Source organism: Gopherus evgoodei, chromosome 3 (assembly GCF_007399415.2).
Source record: "Gopherus evgoodei ecotype Sinaloan lineage chromosome 3, rGopEvg1_v1.p, whole genome shotgun sequence".
Classification (NCBI taxonomy): domain Eukaryota; kingdom Metazoa; phylum Chordata; order Testudines; family Testudinidae; genus Gopherus; species Gopherus evgoodei.
In genome coordinates, this window is record NC_044324.1 from 22,888,014 (window position 1) to 22,913,511 (window position 25,498).

Consider the following 25,498-nt stretch of genomic DNA (forward strand, 5'->3'; position numbering starts at 1 on the left):
TGTCTAAGCAGGACTATGTTTGGCTTCTGGTTAACCAGTATTGCACTGCAGAAGCTATTTTGCTACTGGCTTAGTGAATCTATTTATAGAGTAAACCACCAGTTTTGGGGATTGCCTGCCCTATTTCTTGCAGTCTGGTATTTTCACTGAGGACCATCACAGCCACCCAGTCACAATCCTCATTTTATAGATAGGGAACTGAGGCACAGAGAGATTAAGGTCAAAAGTAGCTACAGTTTGAGACATCTCCAACCTGATTTTTGGGAGTACTCAGCATTACATAGCATTTGATATGCTCAAAGCACAGTTCCCACTGACTTTAGTTGCAACTCAGAGTGCAAATAGGACCCAAAGGTCTCAAATCAGACACCCAGAAAACGAGGAACACAGAAAAAGTGACCACATGCATCAATTTTTGGTTTAAGAGACTTGCCAAGCATCACACAGTAACTCTGTGGCAAAAGTGGGGATAGAATACCATTCGCCAGCATGGCATTTGAACACCTTAACCATGAGACCATCCCGTCTCTTCTTGCAATCCCTGTGCCTCATTCACTATGCACCTTCCAACTTCCATAACAAATCAAGCAGGGGCCTACAGGCAACAGTCAAAATAGCACCATAATGCACATGCAAAAGAAGGCTGTTTAAGGAACCTTAATACTGATATTTCCTAACTCTTGAGTGCTTGACTTTGCAACCTTAACAATGTTCATTTTGGGGCGTAATTTTCTAGGTTTTAAGAAAATATAAACTGGAAAACAATTCCATCAAGTGGCATCATATTGACACCCGCATGGGCAGTCAGTAACATTGCAACCTTTATATTCACCACATAGACCTTAGCTAGCAAGAAACTGATAGTAGGAGCAGGTTGAATTTTGTATGTGAACCAGCATTAGAAGGGGATGAAAAACTTTGCCAAGGGGTTCACAGATATTTGCGGACAGCAGAGGAGCAGCGAGACTCAGGAATCCCGGTTTCCATTCCAGGCTCTGGATGGGAGTGTGCGCTGGTGGAAACAAACTCTTTTGCCACATCCCTGTTCCACCCTGTCTCTTTGCATGCCTGGTTCCGTGTCCCAGCACCATTCTCCTTTCCCAGCCAGTCCTAGTCTCTCCCTCCAGTCTCTCCTCCTCCCAACATCCAGTCCCTGTCTTCTTGCTGAGCCAGTTCCTCCCCTCCTGGCTCCTTGTCCAATCCATCTCTCCTTTTCCACCCCACCAGCTTTCAGTTCCAGGCTCCGTCCCCAAGCTCCTCATCCAATTTCAGTCTCCCCCAACACCCTCTCTCTGGCTCCTGGTCCCAATCTCTTTTCCCTGCAAGTCCCAGTTCTCCCGTGCACTCCAGCTCCTTGTCAGATCTCTCTCTCCTCTTGCTGCCCCACCTAGTGGTTCCTAATCCCAGTCTTTGTTCATCCAGTCTCTGTCTTGCTCCCTTCTCCCCAGCTCCCCGCAAATCACCTTGCTCTCCACCTCCCCACCCCCCGTTTCCTTCACTGGCTCCCAATGCCACACTCCGCACACCAGCTCCCAGTCTTCTTGTCCAGCCAATCCCTCTCATTCCCACAGTTCTCAGGCTGTCTCCTTGCCTAATCTGTTCTAGTCTTGCCCCTCCAGCTCCCAGTAGCAGTTTCCATCCCTTCCTCCAGTCCCAGTCTCACTAGACTACTTATCCCAATCTACTCCTCTCTGGCCCTCCTGGTCAGGTTGTTCCCTCTGCATTTTAACCAGATGGCTTCATCCTCCAGGGGGGAGTCATTGAGAGCACAGAAGAGACAGGCTGTCTGCTCTCACTTCCAGTGCCCAGCCCCCAACCTGGTGCACCTCAGCTAGGGGCAGCAATTTGTGCTGGTTCTTTACATTAGTATCATGAACAAGGCATTTGGACACCACTACACCTTTCTGAAACGCCACACTCACTGTTTCTACAGAACACACAAGAAATGAACAAGTCCTATACGTTCCACATACAACCCTCTTCCTGCTGGGAGATTAAAGAAGAATTCCTTGCAGCTTACTCTATTTTGCAAAAGAGTGAGTGAAACCAGTTTCTTTTCCGTGAACTATGCACGGCTCACTATAGGCTTTTCAGTCAATGCAAGTATTTCCATTAGCTCCATTGGGAGTGTATAGGGAGAATCAGGTCTAAACTGAATATGAATCTAGGGATCTTAGAACAGGTGGTATATTGGCCTACTTCATTTTTAAATATGTCTCGTGTGTAATTTTATAGGACAATATCTTCTAACAAGCCACACATTTTGCCTACCCTTTTCCAAATGTAACCAAGCTTTAACTTTTTCTTGGCTTCAAGCCTACTTTCTAAAGGTACTGTATTCTTCTATTGAAGTTATTTTCCCTCCACTGTTTATTCAAAAATGCAATGTACTATGAAAGCATTATGGTGGCTATTCCTGCTGAATTATTGCTATATAAAATCTGAGTGTTGGAAATATATCCCTAAACTAGCAGACAGAGTGACAGATGAATGGTGTTCCTTTTAATCCTAAGGGAACAACAACTGAAATACAGCATTCACAGTGTGATGCTGTTTGCATTCCTTTGCATGTCAGTTCAGCTTTCTGATGGGAAGGCTTTTTCCCTGTGGGGGAGATAGCACCATTATAAAACAAATGATGGCAAATGACTTTTTTAGAAAGGAAAAGAAACCTTCTACACTAAAGTACATTTAAAACAAGTCTTTTTTGCAATTACTTTAGCTGAAAATAAACAAGAGTTCTGACTTAAAATATTTGTTTCTGATTTTTATCAGCATAGAGCAGTAATTTTGACAAATTTTTATGTGAAAAAACATTGGGAGAACTTTGCGCGGGTATTCTCAAAAGCAGCTAAGGGACTTTAGAGCACAAGTCCCACTGACTTTCAATGGGTCTTGTGCTCCTAAACCCTTTAGACACTATTGAAAATGTCCTGTATTTGCACAATTAAGCATTCAGAAGTCAGAAAGGACCACCTGCATCCTTACTTCACATTGTGATGCAGAATACAGTTTTTGTAGCCAGATACTTATTTAGCATTTTGTAAGTGCTGTGGTTTACGCCGTGTGTGTCAGATAAACAAAGTACATATAAAGACTATGGAGTAAACTGTATTTATGCACTATGTACTAAGATTGGAAACCAGATTCTCTTCACTGATCCAGGCTATTTCCACCACTGAGGAGGTGCAGAGGGCCCACATATAAACCATTATCTACCCAGCTGTGAATTCCCCTGGCATGGGGGAAGCCTCAGCAGACATAAAGCCAGCATAGGTTGCTTCTTTGCCACCACACCTTTTGGTCAGAAATAAAGGCTGGGCCACAAGGGGCATGACTGGAGTTCAGCAGTGCTCATTAGTGGATGGTCTCTTGGGGACTGTTACCAGCTGGAACAGGCTGGTTGTTCTAACTCATGGTGGGGCTGAGATTGTGCAGGGCAGCAAACCAGATCATTGTAGTTTACCTGAGCTTAGAAAGGAGTCTGCCCCAAATATAAGAGCAAATCTACTTTCACTCTGTATTTCGCGACAGTAGAGTGTTCCTTTTCTTAACCTTAACAGTGCATTTCCTGACCTTTGAGAGCTTGATTTTGTAATCTTAAAGTGGCACTGCTGCTAGGTTGTTTTTTTAAAGGGTCCAACTCGCAGGAATTAATATCTTCTTATATATTATGTGGCATATGCTGGCACCAACGAGAGAGAGAGAGTTAGTTCTTGCCTCTACAAGGCATGTAATCGAAGACCACAACCACAGCAGCCGAAGCTCCTCCAGGACATCTCAAAATCTGAAAGGCTGTCATCCATAAGAGAGTGAAGTAAGTGGCCAATCTAATATTTATGAAAACAGACCACTTGAAAAGTTCAAAGTACCAACACATTCACATGCACACACTCCGATCAGTAAATTAGAAGACAAATGCAAAGAACTTAGACCAGCACATGCCAGCTTACCCTTTTGGCCAAGCCAGGTCATACACTAATTCTAATTCTAACTAGTTTTCTCTTTTCAAGCACAACTTTTAAGACACAGAGGAAAGCAAACTTGCAATCTATTTGTAATGTTTCATTGTGCTCATGGATTCTATGGTACACTAGAGGCAGCACAAGGAAAATTCAATCAAAGAGTGATGCCAATGCTGATTATTCTATTGCACTTTAAAGGCAGGAGGCTGCAATCCATAAATCAAACATGGCTTCCCAACAGACTACCACAGTTGTAGTTTACTCTTGAGAAACTGTAACCTATCAAATCAGAAACAGGCAATTTCTATGCTCCTGACAGTTCCATTTTCTACTGTCTATAGTCAAGTTATATCTATGAGGTGGAATATTTTATCCCATCTACAGTTTTGTTACTCTGGGTAGCATAACATGGATTGTTTACTGTTAGCTTGGGAGACTGAGGTTTAATGATTCAATGATACAGAATCTCTAACCCAGCTTTTATTGACAAGGCAGTTGACTACTGTTGCAACTATTTATTGCTGGTTTTGATACTTTCTTATACTGATACACTGATTGCAATATATAACACAATTGCAATATAACCATGTACTTAACTGAACCAAGAATGATTTTTCTACTCTCAATTACTTTTAAGCCCTGAATTTTAAGATTATTCAGCTTTCACTTGCACTTTTTTGATTCCTATCATTGCTAGAGGTAGTATGCTTGTGTCAGATTAACGATATAGTAAAATGTCTCTAGCTGCAAGATATTCTGATCATAGAATGCCTCTTCTATGTAATCAACAGAGTTAGCTGATATTTTTCAATCAATGTTGAAAAGATACTTGTTCTACTTCATTCGTGTTTGAAAGTGGGTTGGAGCTTTCCTTAATCTTTAGTGATGGAAATATGTGATGGACATCGTAGAAGAGGAATACATGTAGTTTCAGCTATAATTTTATCAAATGTTTTTTAAAGAAATAAAGCATAGACAATATTTGCTTTCGGTATCATAAGTGAAACCATACCACTAAACAATCATATCCTGTTTAGCCCATAATGACATCAGAAATATATGTTTATCATCTGCTCTGGACAACTTAGCATGTTTTTGGCCCTGGGCAAAGTGGAACTGAAACCATTTGCAGTTGTCCAAACCAAGATAACCACACATTTCTGAGGTAATTGATACCTAAAAGGAACACTGCCTTTAGATCACAGTTCACGATTTAAGTACACTAATTCCTTAAAGAAGGTTGTTAAAGTTTTGAAAGTATGTATATCTATTGGACTGCCTCCAAAATTTAGCATGGGTTAATCATAATCTACTGCACACAGAAAATGTGATACACTAGACTACTTAACATACTAACAACTCTTCTTTTTAGGAATGGAATACATTTCCTGCAATTGCTTATTTCTCCCTATCCACTCCAAAAAATAAAATTAAAAAATAGTGTGGAGGGGGGCAAAATTTTGAGCGCTTTGAAGTAACATGCATCACAAACTAGATTTCTGGTTCTATTACCAACTGTACAGGATATTTAAACACTGACTACACATTTCATGGTGTTTCAATCACTGTGAATGTACTGTAAAAGTTATAGGGCATGGTGGCTCTATTCTCACACTGCTGCAAATCATGAGTAAATTCATTGAAATTAATGGAAGTAGACCACTGTAAAACCAGCATCAGAGGAGAATCAATCCTATTATGAATTTAATTGCAATCCCTATGATTCATGAACTGAACTTTTATGAGGGCAGAAAACGGGTAAATGAAGTCACGCTAAAGCTTAGCCTATGGCATGTGAGCAGATTCCCCAGCAGGCTGATAGAAAAGAATTATCTAGAAAGTCAGAGGATAAGTGTCTTCACACTTCTCAAGCAACTTCTACAGTTTAGCTGACTAAAAAGTTGGTTGTACTGGCACAAGTAAATGTAAAGCAGCAAACAGTTGTGGGCCAAGGCCCAGAACAGTTGCTCTCTATTTAATATAGTATTACTACTTACCACTTGTATACTGAGCCAAATGCACGCATGGTGCTGTACAGAACCAACCAAAGGAAATGTCCTTCCTCCAAGGAACTTAAAATGCAGGTCTGAGTGGTGGGGAGGGAAGATTCTAAATGACTTGTCTGAATTGCCATTCCTGCGCTACAGAGGCTGGAAACCATTGCTCTATGGCATGGTTTCTCAAGCTAGGGATTAAAACCACCCAGCCCTCCCCATATTACTAAATGGGGGGAGATCCTGGCAAGATTCTGCCTAACTGGAATGGGAGGTCCCAGTATAAGAAAGACTGAAAACCACTATTCTAGCACAGGATGAAAGTCACATTATTTTTTATCCAGGCTTCTTAGGAAATCCACCAGCAGATAGAAGAACCAAGAAGGCATAGTCGTCAAATATGGCTAAATATGTGAGACAGCTCACCACAAAGAAGATAACAACAACAAAAAAAACCCTACCACCTCTCTACCACTGAAAATATGTAACTTTTTTAAAAGCAAACGATGCGTTAGAGATCTTATAAATAATACAAAGGAAAGACATTCAGAGCAGAGTTCTGAAATAATAATGAAGATAGACTTTAAATGTATATGTAGAAAAGGAAGCAGATTTTAAAGAGAGAAGGGTAAGCTCAAGACTGTGTGGTGTGGGAGCAGAACATTTTCCACTGTATTTCTAAGCTACGCTAACATGGAAAAAGGAAGCTGATTATATATTATATGGGAAAATGTTTTTAAAGAAAAGGAGTAATCAGAAAGACTTCCTCACAACTGGAACTATTCTAATCGCAATATTTTGGAATAGAATTTGCTGTCTATCCAAGGGAAAAAGCTGAGATGGATTGAAAGATCTATGACTACATCTAGTCCATTCCCTTACCTCTCAGCATGAATAGGTAGGATAACAAGAAACATTTCCTTCTTGGAAGAAATATGGAAATAAGATTCTATTTACACCATCTACCTAGAAAGGTATCAATGATTTGAAAAGTGGCAAGAAAAAAAAATATCAGAACAACATGATGTATGAAATCTATTGCACATTTCCTTTCTATTCTGGATTTCGATGTGAGTGGGGAATAGGGTGACCACACAGCAAATGTGAAAAATCAGAACGGGCACTGGGGGGTAATAGGAGCCTATATAAGAAAAAGATCCCAAAATTGGGACTGTCCCTATAAAATTGGGACATCTGGTCACCCTAGTAGGGAAAAGGACAAAAATTACCTCCATCCGCTCTTGTTTAACATCATCAATCTCATCATCTTCAAACATAGCCAAGAGCTCCCCAGTCTGATCAATAGAGTTGAGAAAGTCTTGAGCCAGCTTCTGACGTTTGTTGACACTGCTACTGTTGAATTTGTCTATAGAAAGGTGAACAAAATTAAAAACAAGTCTGTTATTTTGGTTCATCTGTGACTCTTTACATCTGTGACTCTTTACATCTGCAAGGCCTACTTCAATAAAAACATTAAAAGAGAGGACCTGTTTGAACAACATAGTGCTTCCCATTCTGATGACAAATATATTCTAAATGTTCTAGTCATTAAGTTCAAACCCTCTTTTGGAAAAGAATATTTTTGTTCATGGGAGGCTCTGTATCTGTGCACAGTTGTGAGGGCCTGCTTTTACTTATATCCTCACACCATCTTTAGCTCCTGCTGACTCCAAACACACCAGAGTTTGGAAAATGAGGCCTTGATAACGACTTACCAACTGCAACGTTAATGACTAACATCACAGCCTTTCATAACCAGAGTGCAATATGAAAGTAAACTATATCAAATAAGGCACTACCAGTTAATCACCCGAGCCAAAATTGCCCTAGGCCCAACCATAACTGATATGCCCCCTGCCCTGCCACTCGTAAGCAAACACTTGCAAACCCTTTCTTGTTACCAACTGATCTGCACAGACTCTTCCAGGGGAGGTGACTCATGTGCATGCACACACTCAGCCAATGAAACATAGGGGAGAAAATTCCTTCCCAAACCCATACATGGCAGTCAGTCAATCTTAATGACCTTATGTCCTAAAAGCAATCATCACACAAACCTAAAAATGCAACTTTGCTGCTAAGACAGGAGATAAGACAGGTCTCCCCTCAGCCAAACTCCAGAAGACCATAGGGAAAAGAGTTAACTAAACTGTTGGCATTAGAGCAGGAGTGGCTCCACAGACAGCCTGTTTCATCCCACTGTCAATTAGGGAGATAGTTGGAGACACAGCCTATTTACCAAGAGTAAAGAAACAAACAAGAAAAAGGGGAAGGAAGACAACAAGCCAGTTCCTAAGTAACCCATGAAGAAATCCTGGCACAGGATGTCCTATCTATATGAAGGCTGGGAACCTCATTTTGATATAAACTGAAAATTCAGCAAGTTCAGTAGATGAGACCACAAAAAAGGAGGGTCAAATTTTCAAATGGGGCTTCTATAGTTCCAGCACTATATTTGCATGTGCAAATATAGTGTGCTTAGAATTCATGGCTGCAACTGTAAAACCACATTTGACATTTTGACTCTTAATTTTCAGAGGAATACTTACTTTTTAGTGGCATTTTCAAAAGCTTCTGACTTAGAGAAGATTTAGATATGAAAACTGTAATTTACTACTTAATTCAAATCAATTTAGTTCAACTTAGTGAGACTTTATTGGCATGATAAGTTACAAAAGTTTTGCCAAAGTGTAAAACAGAAAGAAACTCCTTCAAGTATCTGTTCAAAGCAAGAAAGATTTACCTCTCATAGGGTCTAACCTTACTGTCTGCAAATGAGAGGTCAGCTCTTCAGCTAGTGTAAATCAGCATAGTTTCCCTGACTTCAGTGGAGTTAAATGGATATTTACTAACTGAAGATTCGGCCCAAGATAAAAACAAAATCTACTTAGATTAAAAGTTATGCCCATTTATTATAAATTCTGTGACTTGCTTATGAAATGGAGAAGGAAAAGTGTTTCCAATTCTTTAAACTATACATTGGTTCCTTAAAACATCAAACAACACAGGAAGAAAGTTCTGGTCATATATCAGTATTAAGTGACTTTAGATTATGGTTGCTTCATAAAATATGTCAAAACTCCTTGATAATAAATTAACAAATGTCCACTCAAATGAATTTCAAAGACATGTACCTCTCTCTTGCACACTGTAGCTGCCACATTTAAGTTACACATACTGAAATCAATTAGCCTTTTAATCAGCACCAGTTTCTTAGTTCAACACAGTTCTGACATTAAACAGTCCTACTTATCATTTGGATGGTGAATGGAAATACTGAACTTTTATGAAGTATCTGAATGGAAAAGCAAAAGGTTAAATGGACTTGCCAAATAAGCCAATATTTTGAGTGTCAAAAACTATTTAGATGGGGGTATATAATTTTCTGTTGGGATACACAGTGCACAATGTGATTATTTCCTTAAAAGGCAAAATTATCTCCAAGTTTTTCTACCTTCAAGGAGATCGTCTTCTTCAATGCCTTTGACAATTTTAGATTTGTAGTCTCGGAAGAACATATATTTGAGCAGCCTTCTAAGCTTTTTCTAAGGGAGGAAAAAAGTACATTAACAATGATTAAAATGTATACAAAATGTTGCTTTACAGAATAGGGATCATTATAGAACATACACTGTGTGTACGCAGAGACAAAGTACATATATTATTACTTAATATGTAAGATTTACTAAATATATCCAGAATCTTTGATTTCGCAGCAGCTCAATGCATGGAAAATCCCATTGACTTTAAGGAATCATCAACGTGAGCAGCTGCTAATTTGGGCCCTCTACAGATTTATTATAGTGCAGTGATAAAAATTCTATTGACGCTGGCCTAAATTTTCAAAAGTGACAGGTGATTTTTGGTGCCAAATCAGTAAAGGGTCTGATTTTCAGAAAGCGGATGCTCGACACTTTCAGAAAATCAGGCTGCTTAAGGTATCTCACGTTGGGCACCCAAAATCATTCTTTACTTTTGAAAATTTAGACTTATAAACACACAGTTCCAGGAGCTCTGAGTGCACACTAGCCATCCTCCTCAAACACCCTCTTGGAAGCCTAACAGCTACTGTGTGCATGTCATGCTTTGTGATTAGAGATGAAAATTTTCAAGTGATGTGTCAAAAATAGGCCATTTTTCAAAATGAAAAATTATCAAGAATTTGTGTTTTGACAAAATCAGAAAACACAAACTGTAGCTGTTTCTCAGCTTTTCAGGTTTCTTTAGTTTATTGTTTTTCCTTTCTCTCTCCTTTCTTACCCTATTTGGAGACAACAGAAAAAAAAAGGGTAGTGATTAAGGAAAGAAAAAGTGAGACAAAGAAAAAAGAGGAAAAAAGGAAAAGGTGGAAAAAATTAAAAATATTTTTAAAAATCAAAGAAAATTTTGATTTTTGAAAACTTGTTCTTTTTGCAAATCTGGGGAATGAAAACAATTGCAACATTTTTAGTCCACATTCTTTCATTTGTTGACTGTCGAGCCGGCAAACAAGCAGTTGGCACCTGCTTGGGTTGCTTCTTCTGGCCCGGAGACTAGGACCGGCGCCGTGGTGGAGGTGCCGGCGAGATCTGGCGCTGCGAGACTTTAGCAGAGTCCGAACCAATGCAGGGCTAGTCGGTGCCGCAGAGGCACTCTGCACCGAAGACAACGGTGCTGAGTTCCGGTGATCAGAAGAAGGAACCAGGCTAAGTGCCGTCTCCACAAGGAGCTGCTTCAGTCTAATGTCCCACTCCTTCTTAGTCATCGGCTTGAAGGATTTACAAATGCGGCACTTGTCCACTTCTTGGGATTCCCCCAGACATTTTAGGCAAAAGTCATGGGGGTCTCCTGTTGGCATCGGCTTCAGACAGGCCAAGCAGGGTTGGAAGCCCGGACACCCAGGCATGTTCCAGGGTACCGGGATAGGGGAGAAGACCCTCTTCCACCCCTCTCAGTAAACTCATTCTAACTATCCTAAGTAACTAGTAACAACTATCAACAGGTACTAAGCAAATGCTAGGGAGAGTGGAGATCAGCGAAGCTGTGCTCCACAGTTCCAATGACTGTCACGGGTGGTAAGAAGGAAATGAGGGGGCGCTGGGTCAGCTGGGGCATATATCCGGCGCCATGAAGGTGCCACTTGAGGGGGCACCTCAGCTGACCCACCGAGTGTTGCTAGGGTAAAAAACTTCCAACAATCGTGCATGCAGCACGCATACACCTAATTGGAATCGATATAAGCAAGCACTCAAAGAAGAAATTATATTAAAAAACCCCCCTACATTAAAATAACATTATTTAAGTTGAAATATCAAGCACTTGAAAGTTAGGAAATGCATATTTACAGTTGCCCATTTTGACCCTGAGGTGTATGGATCTTTAATTACATGACCACATACTATTTCTTCCACAAGACACCTGCGTCATTCACTGCACAGGATGGACAAAGTTTACTTCATCAGCAGCTACTCAATATTTTGTTTTCTCCTCATTGTTCAGTTTCCTTACTTTTGAGTGCTTGACTTTGCAACCTTAATAATGTTCTTTTAGCACAGTTTTTGCGTGTAACTTTCTAATTTATTAAAAAGCAAACTAAAAAAAACAGAAAATACATCATGTGGCATTACGCTGACATCACATGGATCATCAGCAGGGTTGGAATCTGCAGATCCACCACACAGACCTCTGCCATTTGAGCCAACGGAGTAACTGACAGCAGTAGTAATTAGCCATCCTCTGCTAGAGAGGAACGAGACACTTTGCCAGTGGGTTTCATAAATATTTGCTGACAGTAGAGGAATGGTGAGACTCAGGAATCTTGGGTTCCATTTCAGGCTCGTGCTTTACCATTTCTTTGCCAAACTGTCACTCCAACTTTTGCTCTCAGTCTTGGTCTTTTTGCCTAGGCATTCCAGTTCCTTCCCACCCCATCAGCTCGTCTTCAGTCTCTTTGATCAGTCAGTTCCAGTTCCCCCATGCTGGCTGAAACGCCAATGTGTTTTTCTCCCTTCCCTCCATCTCCAGATGCCTCCCTCCTCACCTAAGTTATTCCCTTCCCTGTCTCGTTCCCAGCCTTCTCATCCAAGCTCCTCTTTCCACCCAGATCTTTCTCCTATTCTCTTTGCCCAGCCAGTCCTAGCTGTCCCCCTGCATCCTAGCTCCTCAGCAGATCTGTCTCCCCACCCCACCCCACCTCCTTCTCACTGTCACACTGCTTCCCATTTCCTGTCTTCTTGCCCAGCCAATTTTAGTCTCTACCCCCTGTTCCCAATACAAGTCTCCTTGCCCGGTCAGTCCCAGTTCCCCCCCATCTTCCAGTCCTAATCATGGGTTCCCCCAAGCTCCTTATACCAATTTCTCTCTCCCTCCGGCCCCACCAGTGTTGGCTCTTGTCCCCTCTGTATTTATATTGGGCAGCTTCTTCCTCCATGCTGCACATCAGCAGGTGGGGCATTGCGAGCACAGGAGAGAAGTTTCCTGGTCTCAATTCTTGTACCCAGCCCAACATGGCCTGCACCAGCCTAGAGCTGCCAGGGCACAGAAAGTCATGCTCAGTCACGTCATCTGGAGCATGCCCATTAGAGATGGAATCCTTAGAATTTTTATCTGTTAAGCTCTAGGAGGTCTCTACTGAGCATGTGCAAACTATTTTTCAAAGGCTTATACCTTGACTTAATTTGGGTGCATTTTCATGGGGATGGCAAAAAGCATTCTTGACACACAGGCCACACTTTTGCCGAATTTCAAGTTCATATTCCACAGAATGGAGGGAGTAGAGCTTCTCAAAGCAGAGGTCACCAGAATTTTTTTAACATGGCCAAAACAGTGTATTTGTCCCTAGCTTAGTTCTTAGAAAAGTCTACACCATTTTAGTTGAAATTTTCCACAACATTTCAGCCTGAGGCAGACGCTTGGCAAGAAAAATTTCAGTCCAAATGGTTAAAGTTTGACGAAGTTATAAGCAACTGAAAATGAGGTCTTATAAAAGGCAACCTTAACAACAAAGTTGCTGGTAGCCCCTGGAATAATAATGAAATGATGGTCCATGTTGCAAAGAGCTTACAATCTAAGTAGACAATGAGGAAAAAAAGGTAATATATACATCTTGTTAGTTCCTGCCCTTAAAATACTTTAGGATGAATGCTGAATTGCCGACGAGTCTATCAGATATTGTAGTTTATTTTTATAAGATAACATGTTCTTATTTTGAGGAAATCAAGGGTAAGAGAGAGGAAGTGGAGGTCAGCAGTGGAAGACGAAGCAGGAGAGGGATTTGAAGGAGAAGTGTCAAGCAGGATTAGAGAAGGTATTTCATGTTTGGTGACAGTGCAGACAACAGCTGGTTGTTGAAGATGGACACCAAAATACAATAAGACATGTTGATTGATGAAAATGTCAAATTTGATGTAGAAGGAGATCAGAGGCCTGCAGAAGGATTCAGATAAGGAGGAAACATTCGTAATAATGAAAGTTCAAGATGATTTTATTTGCAGCATTCAGGATTAACTGGAGTTTTCAGTTTGAGGGTGGCAGTACTCAAAATGAGAGAGGAATGGGACATCAACCAGGGTTTTAGAAGCTTGTTTGGGAGGGAGGGAGAAGGAAGAGAGATGATTTGGGAAATTAAAAAACCAGACATGATTTATTGACATTCTAGATGTAGAGAGGGGAAAGGATAGAGCTGTGCCAAGTGTCACATCAGGATCCAGAGTTCAGGTAAGTGGAAGGATGTTATAATGATTGATGATGATATAAGTGGAAGGGAGAGAGAGGCTAAGGCTTATCATAGTCTAAATTATTATTTGAGATGAAACCAACCTAGTAGGTCAATTTGCCATCACTCTGCCAGTGCAGGTGAAAACAAGTGAAAAATCTAATCGATAAATTGAAGCTATTCCAGAAACTAAAACAAAACTAATTATAATGATATTGTTCTTTTACAAATTGCTATTCATAAGGGATGCCACCCTTGGTTTAAACTAAGTAAACACATTAAGCTAACATCCACACTGTCAGACTTACAATTCATAATACAAATTGACTAGCTTATTACTGTACCTTATCTTTGCGCATCAAAAACAGAAGATCTTCAGCAGAGATGACCCGAGCTCCTCTCAGCTGAGAAACTTCAGCTGCTTGCTGCAACTAATAAAAACAAAGAAATGTAAAACTACTGCTCCTGTAATATATGTTGTGTTTACTAGGTTTCAAAATAAGTTCAGATAAATACACTGTGTGGTGACATGCTGGAAAATATATATCATCTTAAAAATATAGGCTGGGACTTTCAAAAGTGCCTAAGGGAGTCAGTCATCCAACTCCCATTAACCAAAATTCCAGCCATAAATTATATAAAGACTGGAAAACTTTTGGCGTATCTCAATAAGCATAATGCTGCACTTAAAAGTAAAACCTCTTGTTTCTCGGCATACACAATTGTAATTTCTACCCTGTTTCTTTTCTTCAACTAATTTTCTAGTGCAGTCTAGAGAACAGATGTGAGTCCTCTAAATGCAGACAAGTAAAAAGCAAAGCTCTTCCTATAAAGGGGCAGACTAGCTGGCTGATCCTGCTGAGAATTTCCGGGCAATAGCAAACATTAATTCTATAAATATACATGAAGACATTTTTAGGGAAAAGACCTTCACTTTCAACAGTACCAATCTTATCCATATGCTAGGAATGTTCTTTTTCACTCAGACTTGAAGGACACAAAGAAAGAATTGAGCAATTTCATAGGCTTAGATTATGGCTGCCATGGGAGTGCAAAGGGAAAGAACTGCCTTCATCTACATTGTAATCATTGTGGCCTAAAGGCTGTGCCTCTACAGGCCACCAAGACTTCCAAGTCCACTGAGTCTTCTGTCCATGGATCAAAGAACTCCTGAGAAGAGCTTTTAGCACAACATATAATAAATAACCCCCTTTACACCAACGGCAAAGTGGGTGGCTTCAAGAAAATTGGGCTAAGAATCCACCTCCATTTCTGAAAAGGGTCCATTTTAAAGACAGCATAACACGAGCTGACACCAAACCTATGGCAAACTGATAAATAACAAGTTGCTGGGCTAATGAGGCCTAATCCAAAACCTGATTAAGTCACTGAGATTCCTTCCACTGAATCCAATGGGGTTGGAATCAGACTGGCGGTCACTTTGAATACCAGGTGGGGGGGACATAGAGTTCTCATTGGACTAGTTGCTTCCCTACCCCAAGCTTGGGAAACATTTTTCCAGTAAGGAGAATTTCTTCACAAGATGTTTGCTTTCATCCCTGTTTTTCCTCAGCTTGTGAGAGGAATACAATTACATTAAAACTCATGTGTACACCTGCAACATGATACAAAAAATATAAATCTCATTTCTTTTCATGCAAAAATGCCTCCATACTCCACTTTCAGAAATACATTAAAGCACCTGAAAATAATTTGAAGAAATTCTATCCTTCGTACTCATGCTAGCAATGGTTTCACTCAGCATCACTGGCTGAATAAGTATATTATTAATCTGAGCTCCCATGCTGCTATGTCTTGAAATAGACCTATTCAGAAGTTAAAAAGATCAACAAAAACAGTAGCTGTTTCTAATATCCAAAGGAGGAAAAAAAAAGATTTTCGTTTTGGCAAGTGTTCAGTGGGCAAAGGATTCAGTCCATAAATCATAATACTGGACTGCATTATTTTTTTTCCACACTAATCACATGCACACAAAACGTTAACTGTATCTGGTATGCACAACACAAAACATACTGCATGAAAAGCTTCAGATTTTTCCTTGAAATGCTCACTTGGGCCTTTACAGCTACAGAGACCAGAGAGTTTTCAGGAATTCAGAAGTCACAGTAACATAATCTTACTTGAAACTGAACTGGAAAATGTAAGAATGTGAAAAATGATCATTCTATTTTTTGGCAAAAGCAAAACTGCTTCTTATTCTGATTAGTCTGAGGGCACACAAGGTATTTATATTTCCAGCATAAAATATAAAGAGGCTGGGTAAAAAAATAAAAAGAATGGGTTGCATTTATCCCTGGTGTAACTCAAGTCAAGTCAATAGAGTTACCCTGTGTGTGAATTTGGGCCAGTACATTTATAAGTTTTTGAAAAACTGACCTTGGCATGGACAATAACGCAACACAGCTTTTTCAAATATCATATGAAATTGGAGAACTACTGAAACCGAAAAGATATCTTAGTGTAACTCTTCTCTGTGCAGAAAATACCATAGTTTAAAACACTTGCATTATCCTTACAACACTCTTCTAATCACACAAAAATGACATCTTAATTTATGTAAACTACAAACAAATCATCTTTCAAATGATAATGGAGATACGAATGTGACAAAAATAATTTAAAATGAGGCTTCTACTTCCTTCCCAATGAAATAATGGTGTAAACGAAGCACACTTGGCCAGACTCAGGTCTCATTTACACCCAAGGAAATCCAGACTAACTCCACTGATTTCAACAGAATTATTCTGGGTTTACACTGGTGCAAGCAAGATCAGAATCTGGCTTAATGTCCTTAGTTCATACCAACACAATAGGAGCTGTATCATTGAATTTTTTCGGTTTTGTTGGTTGGTGCAGCTCCTTAATTTAGTGAAAACACAACGAAGCTTTGTATTTTAAATTTCCTCAGTTTAAAAAAAAGGCAAAACAGGAGAATAATTCTTTCATGCAAAGTTATAAAATATGATTTATTTATTCGAAGAGACCATAACTACTTCTGAACTGGTACACACGTTTACCTGAGTAACAGGAATTCAGGTAAATATGGATTGTATTTAGGCAATTTTTTCAAAGTGTACACCACATAGTCCAGGTTGAGGCAAAATATGTATTTATAGTGTTAACCTTCATATAATTGATTCATACAACCATAATATCTGAGTGCAAAGCTATAATTGTATTGTAATGAACTGTCCTATGTGACTGTCAGAGTTACTATTTATATACAACATGTTTCAATTCCTTCCCTTCCTAGACACTGAGGGCCCTGGCTTCAGTGGAATTCCTATGATCAAGTTGCCTGGAGAAGGGGGATTTCAGGAAATTGCCCAGAGGATATATACTTCAAGCTCTGCATAGCTCAGCTTCCTAGGAATGTCAGGTTCAGCGATGCATCATTGCAGTCTATAGGAGTTTTGCCACTGGCTTCAATGGGAGCAAAGTCAGCCTCAAGTGCAGTGGCTTTTTAGGGTGGAACAGCCAGTGATGGGGCAAATGGATCTATTGCCACTGACCCAACATGGTGTTGAGGGGGTAGCGTAGGGGCTATGAAGACTACTCCCATTCTGAGGCTGCATAACAAGTTGGAGTGGTATCAGTGCTGCCCTGACCCCGGTGAAGATGTAGGATTGTTTCCCACCATTGTCCCATGCAGTTCCTAGTCCCTACTCTAATTAGAGCACTCAGGTTGGGCACTAGGAACAGAACTTGCTGTAGTTTGAGTGCAAAGTTACTGTATATTAATAATTTTTTATCTTTAAATTATTAAAAATGCTTAGTCAATATTTGAAAAAAAGCGGTTACTCATTTTTTAGTAACTGTTGTTCTTCGAGATGTGTTGTTCATGTCCATTCAAAGTAGGTGTGCGCGCGCTGCGTGCACGCCAACTGGAAGATTTTCCCCTAGCAGCGTCCGTAGGGTCGTCCTGGGCGCCCCCTGGGGTGGTGCCACCACAGCACCCTATAAAGGGGCCCGCTGACCCTCCATCCCCTCAGTTCCTTCTTGCTGGCACTCCAACAGAGGGGCAGGAGGGTGGATGTTGTAATGGACATGAACAACACATCTCGAAGAACAACAGTTACTAAAAAATGAGTAACCATTTTTTCTTCTTTGAGTGGTTGTTCACGTCCATTCAAAGTAGGTGACTCACAAGCCTAACCTTAGGAGGTGGGGTCGGAGATCACTGCTGACTGGAGTACTGCGTGACCAAAGGCTGCATCATCCCTAGCCTGGTGCGTGATGGCATAGTGAGATGAGAACGTGTGGATGGAGGACCATGTGGCTGCTCTACAAATCTCCTGAGTCGGAACCTGAGCCAGGAACACTGCAGAGGAGGCCTGTGCCCTAGTGGAGTGGGCCGTGACCGGAGGGACGGGGGTCTTATCTGTACGGTAGCATTCCCGGATGCAAGTCGCGATCCATGAAGAGATTTGCTGAAACGAGACCGGAAGCCCCTTCATCCTTTCTGCCACTGTGACAAAGAGCTGGGTTGAGCATCTGAACGGCTTGGTATGCTCTATGTAAAAGGCCAAGGCCCTGCGGACATCCAGGGAGTGTAGCCTCTGCTCTGCGCTGGAGGTGCGTGGTTTCGGATAAAACACCAAGAGAGAGATATCCTGGCTCATCTGGAACTGTGAAACGACCTTGGGTAGGAAAGCCGGATGAGGTCTAAGTTGGACCTTGTCCTTATAGAAGACTGTGTACAGGGCTCAGATGTTAACGCTCGAAGCTCTGACACTTGTTGGGCTGAGGTTATCGCCACCAGGAAGGCGGTCTTGTACGACAGGTATAGCACGGAGCACGAAGCCAGAGGCTTGAAGGGAGGCCCTGAGAGGACAGGGAGGACCAGATTCAGGTCCCAAGCAAGGGTCAGCTGATGCACATGTGGGAAGAGCCTGTCCATACCATTGAGGAAACGCCCAACCAGCGGGTTCGCAAACACCGAGGCACCCTCCTCTCCGGGATGAAAAGCGGATATGGCCGCCAAGTGAACGCGAATGGAGGAAAGAGAGAGGCCCACTTGTCTTAGGTGAAGCAAATAGTCAAGGACAGCTGGAATTGGTACCCCCAGTGGGTCGAGACCCCGCTGACCCGACCATATGGAGAAGCGCTTCCGTTTAGCCAGGTAGGTGGCCCTAGCTGATGGCTTCCTGCTACCCAGCAGCACCTGCCTGACCTGCTGGGAGCATTGCAATTCCACCGGGTTCAGCCATGGAGCATCCAGGCTGTATGAAGGGATTCGAGGTTCGGATAGTGGAGGGAGCCCCGGTCCTGCGTGATCAGGTCCGGGAGGAGGGGCAGCATCAGGGGCGCCTGAATGGACATGTGCAGGAGTGACGTGTACCAATGCTGGTGCGGCCACGCCGGAGCTATCAGGATTACCCTGGCGTGATCCCTGCGAACCTTTAAAAGCACCCTGTGTATCAGGGGGATCGGAGGGAAGGCGTAGAGCAGACCATCCTCCCATGGCTGAAAGAAGGCGTCCGACAGAGACCCTGGACTGCGGCCCAGGAGGGAGCAAAACCATCGGCACTTCCTGTTTTCCCTTGAAGCAAACAGGTCTAACCGGGGAAAGCCCCAGCGCCGGAAAATTGAGCGCACCGCATCCCATTGGAGGGACCACTCATGATCCTGGAATGAGCAGCTGAGGGGTCCGCCAAACCATTCTGCTGCCTCGGAAGATAGAACGCTGTCAGGTGAGTGGCATTGTGAACGCAGAAATCCCACAGCACGAGAGCTTCCCTGCAGAGGGGAGAGGAGTGTGCACCCCCGTTTGTTGATATAAAAGACTGCCGCCGTGTTGTCTGAAAAGACTGAAACACACCTGCTGGCCAGGTGAGACCGGAAGGTCAAACACGCCAGGGGGACTGCTCTCAGCTCCCTGACACTGATATGCAACTCGAGGTCCTCTGGCAACCACAAGCCCTGCGTCCTGAGGCATCCCAGGTGCGCTCCCCAACCTCGATCCGAGGCGTCTGTCTAGGGAGAGGGAGGGCTGCGGGGCAGCAAAGGCGACACCCATGCAGACTTCCCACGGGTCGAGTCACCACCGTAGCGAGCTCAGCACCGAGCGGGGAACAGACACCACTGAGTCCAGGGGGTCCCTGCCCGGGCGATAAACTGTCGCCAACCAAGACTGCAACGGGCGAAGCCAGAGTCTGGCATGGACCACCACATAGGTGCACACCGCCATGTGGCCCAGCAGCCGAAGGCAAATTTGCGCCGTGGTGACCGGGGCGTGGTTCAGTCCGAGGATGAGCTCAGAAATTGCCCAGAACCTGGACTCCGGCAGATATGCTTTGGTGTGTGTGGAGTCCAGAACCGCTCCTATGAATTCTATCCGTTGCGTTGGAGACAGGGTGGATTTGGCTTCATTCAAGAGGAGGCCAAGATCGAGAAAGGTCCGCCTGATGAAGCACACCTGGGTCTCTACCTGCTCCTTGGAGCGGCCCTTTATGAGCCAGTCGTCCAGGTGGGGGAATACCTGGATGCCCTGCCTGTGCAGGAAGGCCGCCATGACCATCATGCACTTCGTGAAGACCCTGGAAGCAGCTAACAGGCCGAACAGGAGCACTGTGAACTGCTGATGGATGTCGACCACGATGAACCTGAGGTACCGACAGTGCCATGGAATTATGGCAATGTGGAAATAGGCGTCCTTTAAGTCGAGGGTGGCGTACCGATCTCCTGGATCCAGGGAGGGGATAATCGAGGACAGGGAGACCATGTGGAACTGGAGTTTGTGAGGAAACTTGTTCAGCCGCCGCAAGTCTAGGATGGGTCTCAGGCCCTCTTTTGCCTTCAGTATGAGAAAATACCGGGAGTAGAAGCCTTTGCCCCTGAGCTCCCGTGGGACTTCCTCCACCGCCCCTGCCTCCGTGAGGGACTTCACTTCTTGAATTAGAAGTTGCTCATGAGACGGGTCCTTGAAGAGGGACGGGGAGGGAGGTTGGTGGGGCAGAAGGGAGGAGAACTGGATAGAATATCCTCTCTCTTCCGTGCAGTGCACCCATTTGTCCGACGTAATTCGGGACCAGGCACGGTAGAAGTGGGACAGACGGGACCCAAAGGTAGGGGTGGAAGGATCCAGTGTCTCAATTGGTAGGTCGCCCTCAACCGTACCATCAAATAGGGGGTCTAGGCCCAGATGGTGGTCTCGATTGGCCAGACGCCTGGCCGGAGGAGTGGTGCTGGTGACGCCTCCTGCCATTTCTGCCCAGCCTGCGCCCCAGCTCCTGGCAAGTCTGTGGCTGGTATGGGCGAGGGGCCACCTGCAGCCTAAATTGTCTGAGCTGGGTCATGGGGGTATGCAAGCCCAGTGAGCAAAGTGTGGCCCTCGAGTCCTTCAAGCTATGGAGACGTTTGTCCATTTTCTCCAAAAACAGCATCTGCCCTTCGAAGGGGAGGTCTTGAATTGTCTGATGGACCTCACAGGGCAGGCCCGAGACCTGGAGCCAGGCTCCCCGCCGCATGACCAGGCCTGTGGCCAGGGTGCGTGAGGCTGAGTCTGCCGCACCTAAGGCGGCCTGGAGGGAGGCTCGAGAGATCAGTTTGCCCTCCTCCACTAGGGCTGAAACTCTGATCTTGAGTCCTGGGGAAGAAGTTCTGCAAACTTCGACGTGGCTGAACACGTGTTATGGCCACATCGGTTTACTATTGTCTGTTGATTGGCAATGCGGAGTTGGAGTTCCCCCATGAAGCACATCTTTTTACCAAAGAGCTCAAGTCTTTTTGCGTTCCTACTCTTCGGTGTTGATCCCTGAAACCGTTGATGCTCCCACTGGTTAGCCGCATCTACTACCAGGGAGTCCGGGGAAGGGTGGGCGTACAGGTGTTCATGTGCTTTAGAGGGGATGAAGTAGCGCCGCTCCGTCCTTTTGGCGGTAGGGGCCAGTGAGGCTGGTGTTTGCCATAGAGTGCGGGACATATCAGCTATAGTCCTTATCAGTGGGAGGGCCACCCTGGATGGCCTGAGGGGGCCAGAATGTCCATTACAGGGTCCGCGTCCACCTCGATCTCCTCCGCTTGGACTGCGAGGCTTTGAGCTGCTCGCCGAAGCAATTGTTGGAGGATTCGAGTGTCCTCTAGAGCCGGTGCCGCAGCTGTGCCCGAGACCGCCTCATCGGGGGAGGAGGACGAGGAGATTACATGGAGCGGCCCTTCCTCCGGTGCATGCGGCCCCCTGGGGTCCTGTGGCACACGGTATTGAGGTTGTGGTGCTGGTTCCGAGTCTAAATGCGGCACTGCGGCCGGTACCGGGGTGGCCAGTGAGAGACTTGGCGTATCATGCGGTGCCAGCGGAGCCTGAATGAAAGCCGTTGCCGGTGCTGCTGCCCGGTTAGGGGGTGCTGAACTTGATGATGGCACACCCCTGCCCGGCGACGGTGCCAGTGGGGGAGTTAGCTGTGCCGGGGCCACTGACGTCAAGGACACCAAAGCCGACCGTGACCGAGGGCCAAACACCTGGCATACTGACTGATGGTAGGCCCAGGGAGTCCACAACAGCCACTGCGAGGGTGGCTGCCATTGTTGCTGCCACTGTGGGTAACGCTGGTGGCTCACCCCCGACACCGATCTCCTGCTCTGCGACCAGCTGGAGCGATAGGAGTCTGCCTCTGAGTCTGAGGTCTCTGAGTATGAGGACCTGGGGGGAGCAGCGCCCAGTGCCGAAGGAGAGTGGTGCCGAGGCGGCGGGGAGCCTCTCATCTGGTCCTGTGCCGCCTTCACAGCACGGTGCGGGAGGGAGGCGACAGCATGGCTGGCTTGCCTCTAGATTGCACTGGTGGATGGGCCACAATAGGCAACTCCCTACGATGCGGGGAGGCCGGTGCCGGGAGACACATTAGGCCTGAGGCCGCCTCGATGCCTCCGGCGTCGACGGTGGGCGTATGTCTCCGCTGAGGTTTGGGGAATTAGGCTGGTCTGGACTTGACCGCCCTCTCTGCAGTGCGGGAGTCAACGGAACCGCCGAGGGCTGCAGCCCAGCTTGTCCGCTTACACCTGCGGACAGTGTCGTCCTCGGATCCTGGTGGGGTGACCGATCCCTCACCAGCTTTCTTCTCTTGGCGGGCACTGGCGAAGGTGAGCAGTGCTGCACTGAGGCCGACTTCCTATGACCCGACTCCGTCCGGTGCCGGGTTTTCGACGACTTGGGCTGGGCCTTAAGTCCTGATGCCTGATGCACTCCGCACCGAGGACAACGTGCTGGGTCCCGCCTCGGCCAGTTCTGGGTCTGAGGGTGGTCGTAGGGCCGCCTCCATCAGGAGGATTCTAAGTCTTTGAGCCCTGTCCTTAAGAGTTCGTGGGCGGAAGCCTCTACAGATAGAGCACCAGTCCTTTTGGTGGCTCTCTCCGAGGCACCTCAAACACGCAGAGTGTGGGTCACTCTTGGGCATGAATTTCCCACAGTTCTCACAGAGTTTGAACCCGCAGGACCCGGCCATGCCCCAGCGAGCGATGAAGACTCGGGGGGGGGAACCCCCCAACTACAAAAACTATATAAAAAGATCTAACTAACTATAAAATAACTGAATACACGGACTAAATGGTAAGGATAGGACACTGCCAAAATGCTACGCAAGAGAAGTTCCAGCTAGCCGTCACGAGTGGTAAGAAGGAACTGAGGGCGTGGAGGGTCGGCGGGCCCCTTTATAGGGCACCATGGTGGCGCCATTCCAGGGGGCGCCCGGGCCCACCCTACGGACGCTGCTAGGGGAAAATTTTCCGGCTGGCGTGCACGCAGCGCGTACACACCTACTTTGAATGGACATGAACAACCACTCAAAGAAGAATATTTTATGTTGAGCTATTTTAATGCACAGGAAGCACCCAAACATATTTAGCCTTTTAGGGGAAAAAAAGGCAAGCCCAATTTTCTCAAAATTAGAAAAAAATTGAGACCTCAGAGTCTGATTATATTTTTATTACAGTCAAATTATGACTCCCTGAAAATGGAAGTGTTGAAATAACCCTAATTATAGCAGTGAAAATGAGTTCATGAAAACTAAGTGTGTTTTACAATTTTGCACATTAGAAAGTAGTATATATTTTTTCTATATTTTAAAATCTGAGAAGAAATACTGGGGAATAATATTTTAAAACTTAATCACTTGTTTAATGGCCTAACTAGATTATGTTAATAGTCACCTTAGGGCTAGTTATTTCTCTCTCTCTTTTTGTAACTTCTGCACATTATAAATTTGATTAAAGGAGTACTCACTCTGCTGTGACAGTAACAGTTACCTCAATCAATACTGCCTGGATTTTCACAATGAATTTTTCCACAACGAACAATTGCGGCAAACATTTTAAAGAAAATATTTTAATAAAATAGATAAAAGGCTGGAAACCAACCAGGCTGTATTTGTGAAACAAGCATTACAGTTCTTAAACTACATTAAAGAAGGGTGCTAAGAAAGGCTAAATGCGAACGTTTGCATTCCTTTAAAGTGGTCAGAGCCAAAAATAATGCTTTAGGAAACTATGTTTTTGCTTTCATTATGCGCAGGTAAATTAGATCATAGTTCATCTTGTTACAGTTTGGGGTTTTTTATGCATGTATCAAAAATAATAATTCTCTTCATCTTCCGCTGTGCCAAAAAGATGCAACAATAGCTTACTATGAACTTGGATTGAGTGCTATAAGTAGCTTTTAGTATATTCTGTACATAGTACACCAGTATACTTTGAAGGCACGTTAAGTGTTAGACGTAAACACAGTTTTTAATTTTAGGCTTTTTCATATACCATTTTTATGGGCAAATAAAGCTTTCTCCAGAAATTCTAGTTTTAATGTACTAGGGTAAGATATTAAAAAGTGTTTTTACAAGTCAGCACTGTATGGGCTTTAAAGAGACACAGTGCACTGAGCACACGACTACCTTATGTGGTCTATTATCATAGCACACTAGCATGTGAAGGTTTAGTAGGGGCACAGTGTTTTAAATGCAGGACAAAATCCCTGCACTGTGCGCTGAAAAAGCAAGCTTCATTTTGCAGGCTGACAGATTTCAATTAATTTTTCAGTTATTAGGAAGCCATTATCAAGGCTAATACATTTTCTTGAAGTGTATTTAATGGTGCAACAGGTGCCCGGGTGCCAAACTTGGACAATAAAGCCCTGTGTTCTATTCTGAGATCTTTAGTGGTGCACAGACTTTTGCTAGCCCTCCTCAGAGGGTGAATTTCAGCAGTCTAATTAGATGTAGTGACATGATTCTCAACCCCAATCTGGACTAAGGGAGTTTAATTCAGCCTCCATGACAAATCAGTCCCTGGACACACTGGTGAGACACTGCTTTCAAGAGTATCATTTGTGATGTTTTTAAAAATACGGATATTTGTTCACTAGTAGCTAGACAGAAATCACCAAGTTATTTCACTATTCCTTCATAGCAGCCATCAGATGATAACTTTCAGATGTTGCAATTTGGGCCATATTCAGAGAAGTGATATCGAACATAAAAGAGCAGCAGCAATTACCAATTCTTTGAGCCTTCAAGCTTCCTTTTTATCTTTCTACACGTTTCAGGATCTACCTCTCTGTTCTGTGCTAAAAATCAGCAGTCAGTTTAAGGTGTAAAGAGGACAGTAAGAAAATAGAAAGCTGTTTGGTGGTATGATTAACACAAAGGACTAGGAATCTGAACAGATTTTGGGCTTTAAATCTTAGTGAGCCACTCACTCAGGAACTTTGGCAAGTCACTTGACTTCCTTATTATTCGCCTTGTTTCTTTTATAGTAACTCCCAGAGGTCCCCGTCATGAATTACCAAACTACCACCAATGGAAGAAACCAAAGTGTCCTAGAAGTGGCCTTGAAAATACCTT

At 43.9% G+C, this 25,498-nt stretch overlaps 1 protein-coding gene across 14 annotated transcripts in view; it reads right to left on the bottom strand.

Annotated features, from left to right (window-relative positions):
* Nucleotides 1-25,498, bottom strand: part of SUPT3H (SPT3 homolog, SAGA and STAGA complex component) — a 520,171-nt gene that overhangs the window by 171,678 nt on the left and 322,995 nt on the right. For all 14 annotated transcript variants that reach the window (XM_030555257.1, XM_030555249.1, XM_030555250.1 and 11 more), the window contains 3 exons: nucleotides 13,997-14,083; nucleotides 9,414-9,504; nucleotides 7,189-7,325 (listed from right to left, as the gene is read on the bottom strand). In XM_030555257.1, the coding sequence (XP_030411117.1) occupies nucleotides 7,189-7,325; nucleotides 9,414-9,504; nucleotides 13,997-14,083 (315 nt within the window). The remainder of the gene's footprint in view (nucleotides 1-7,188; nucleotides 7,326-9,413; nucleotides 9,505-13,996; nucleotides 14,084-25,498) is intronic.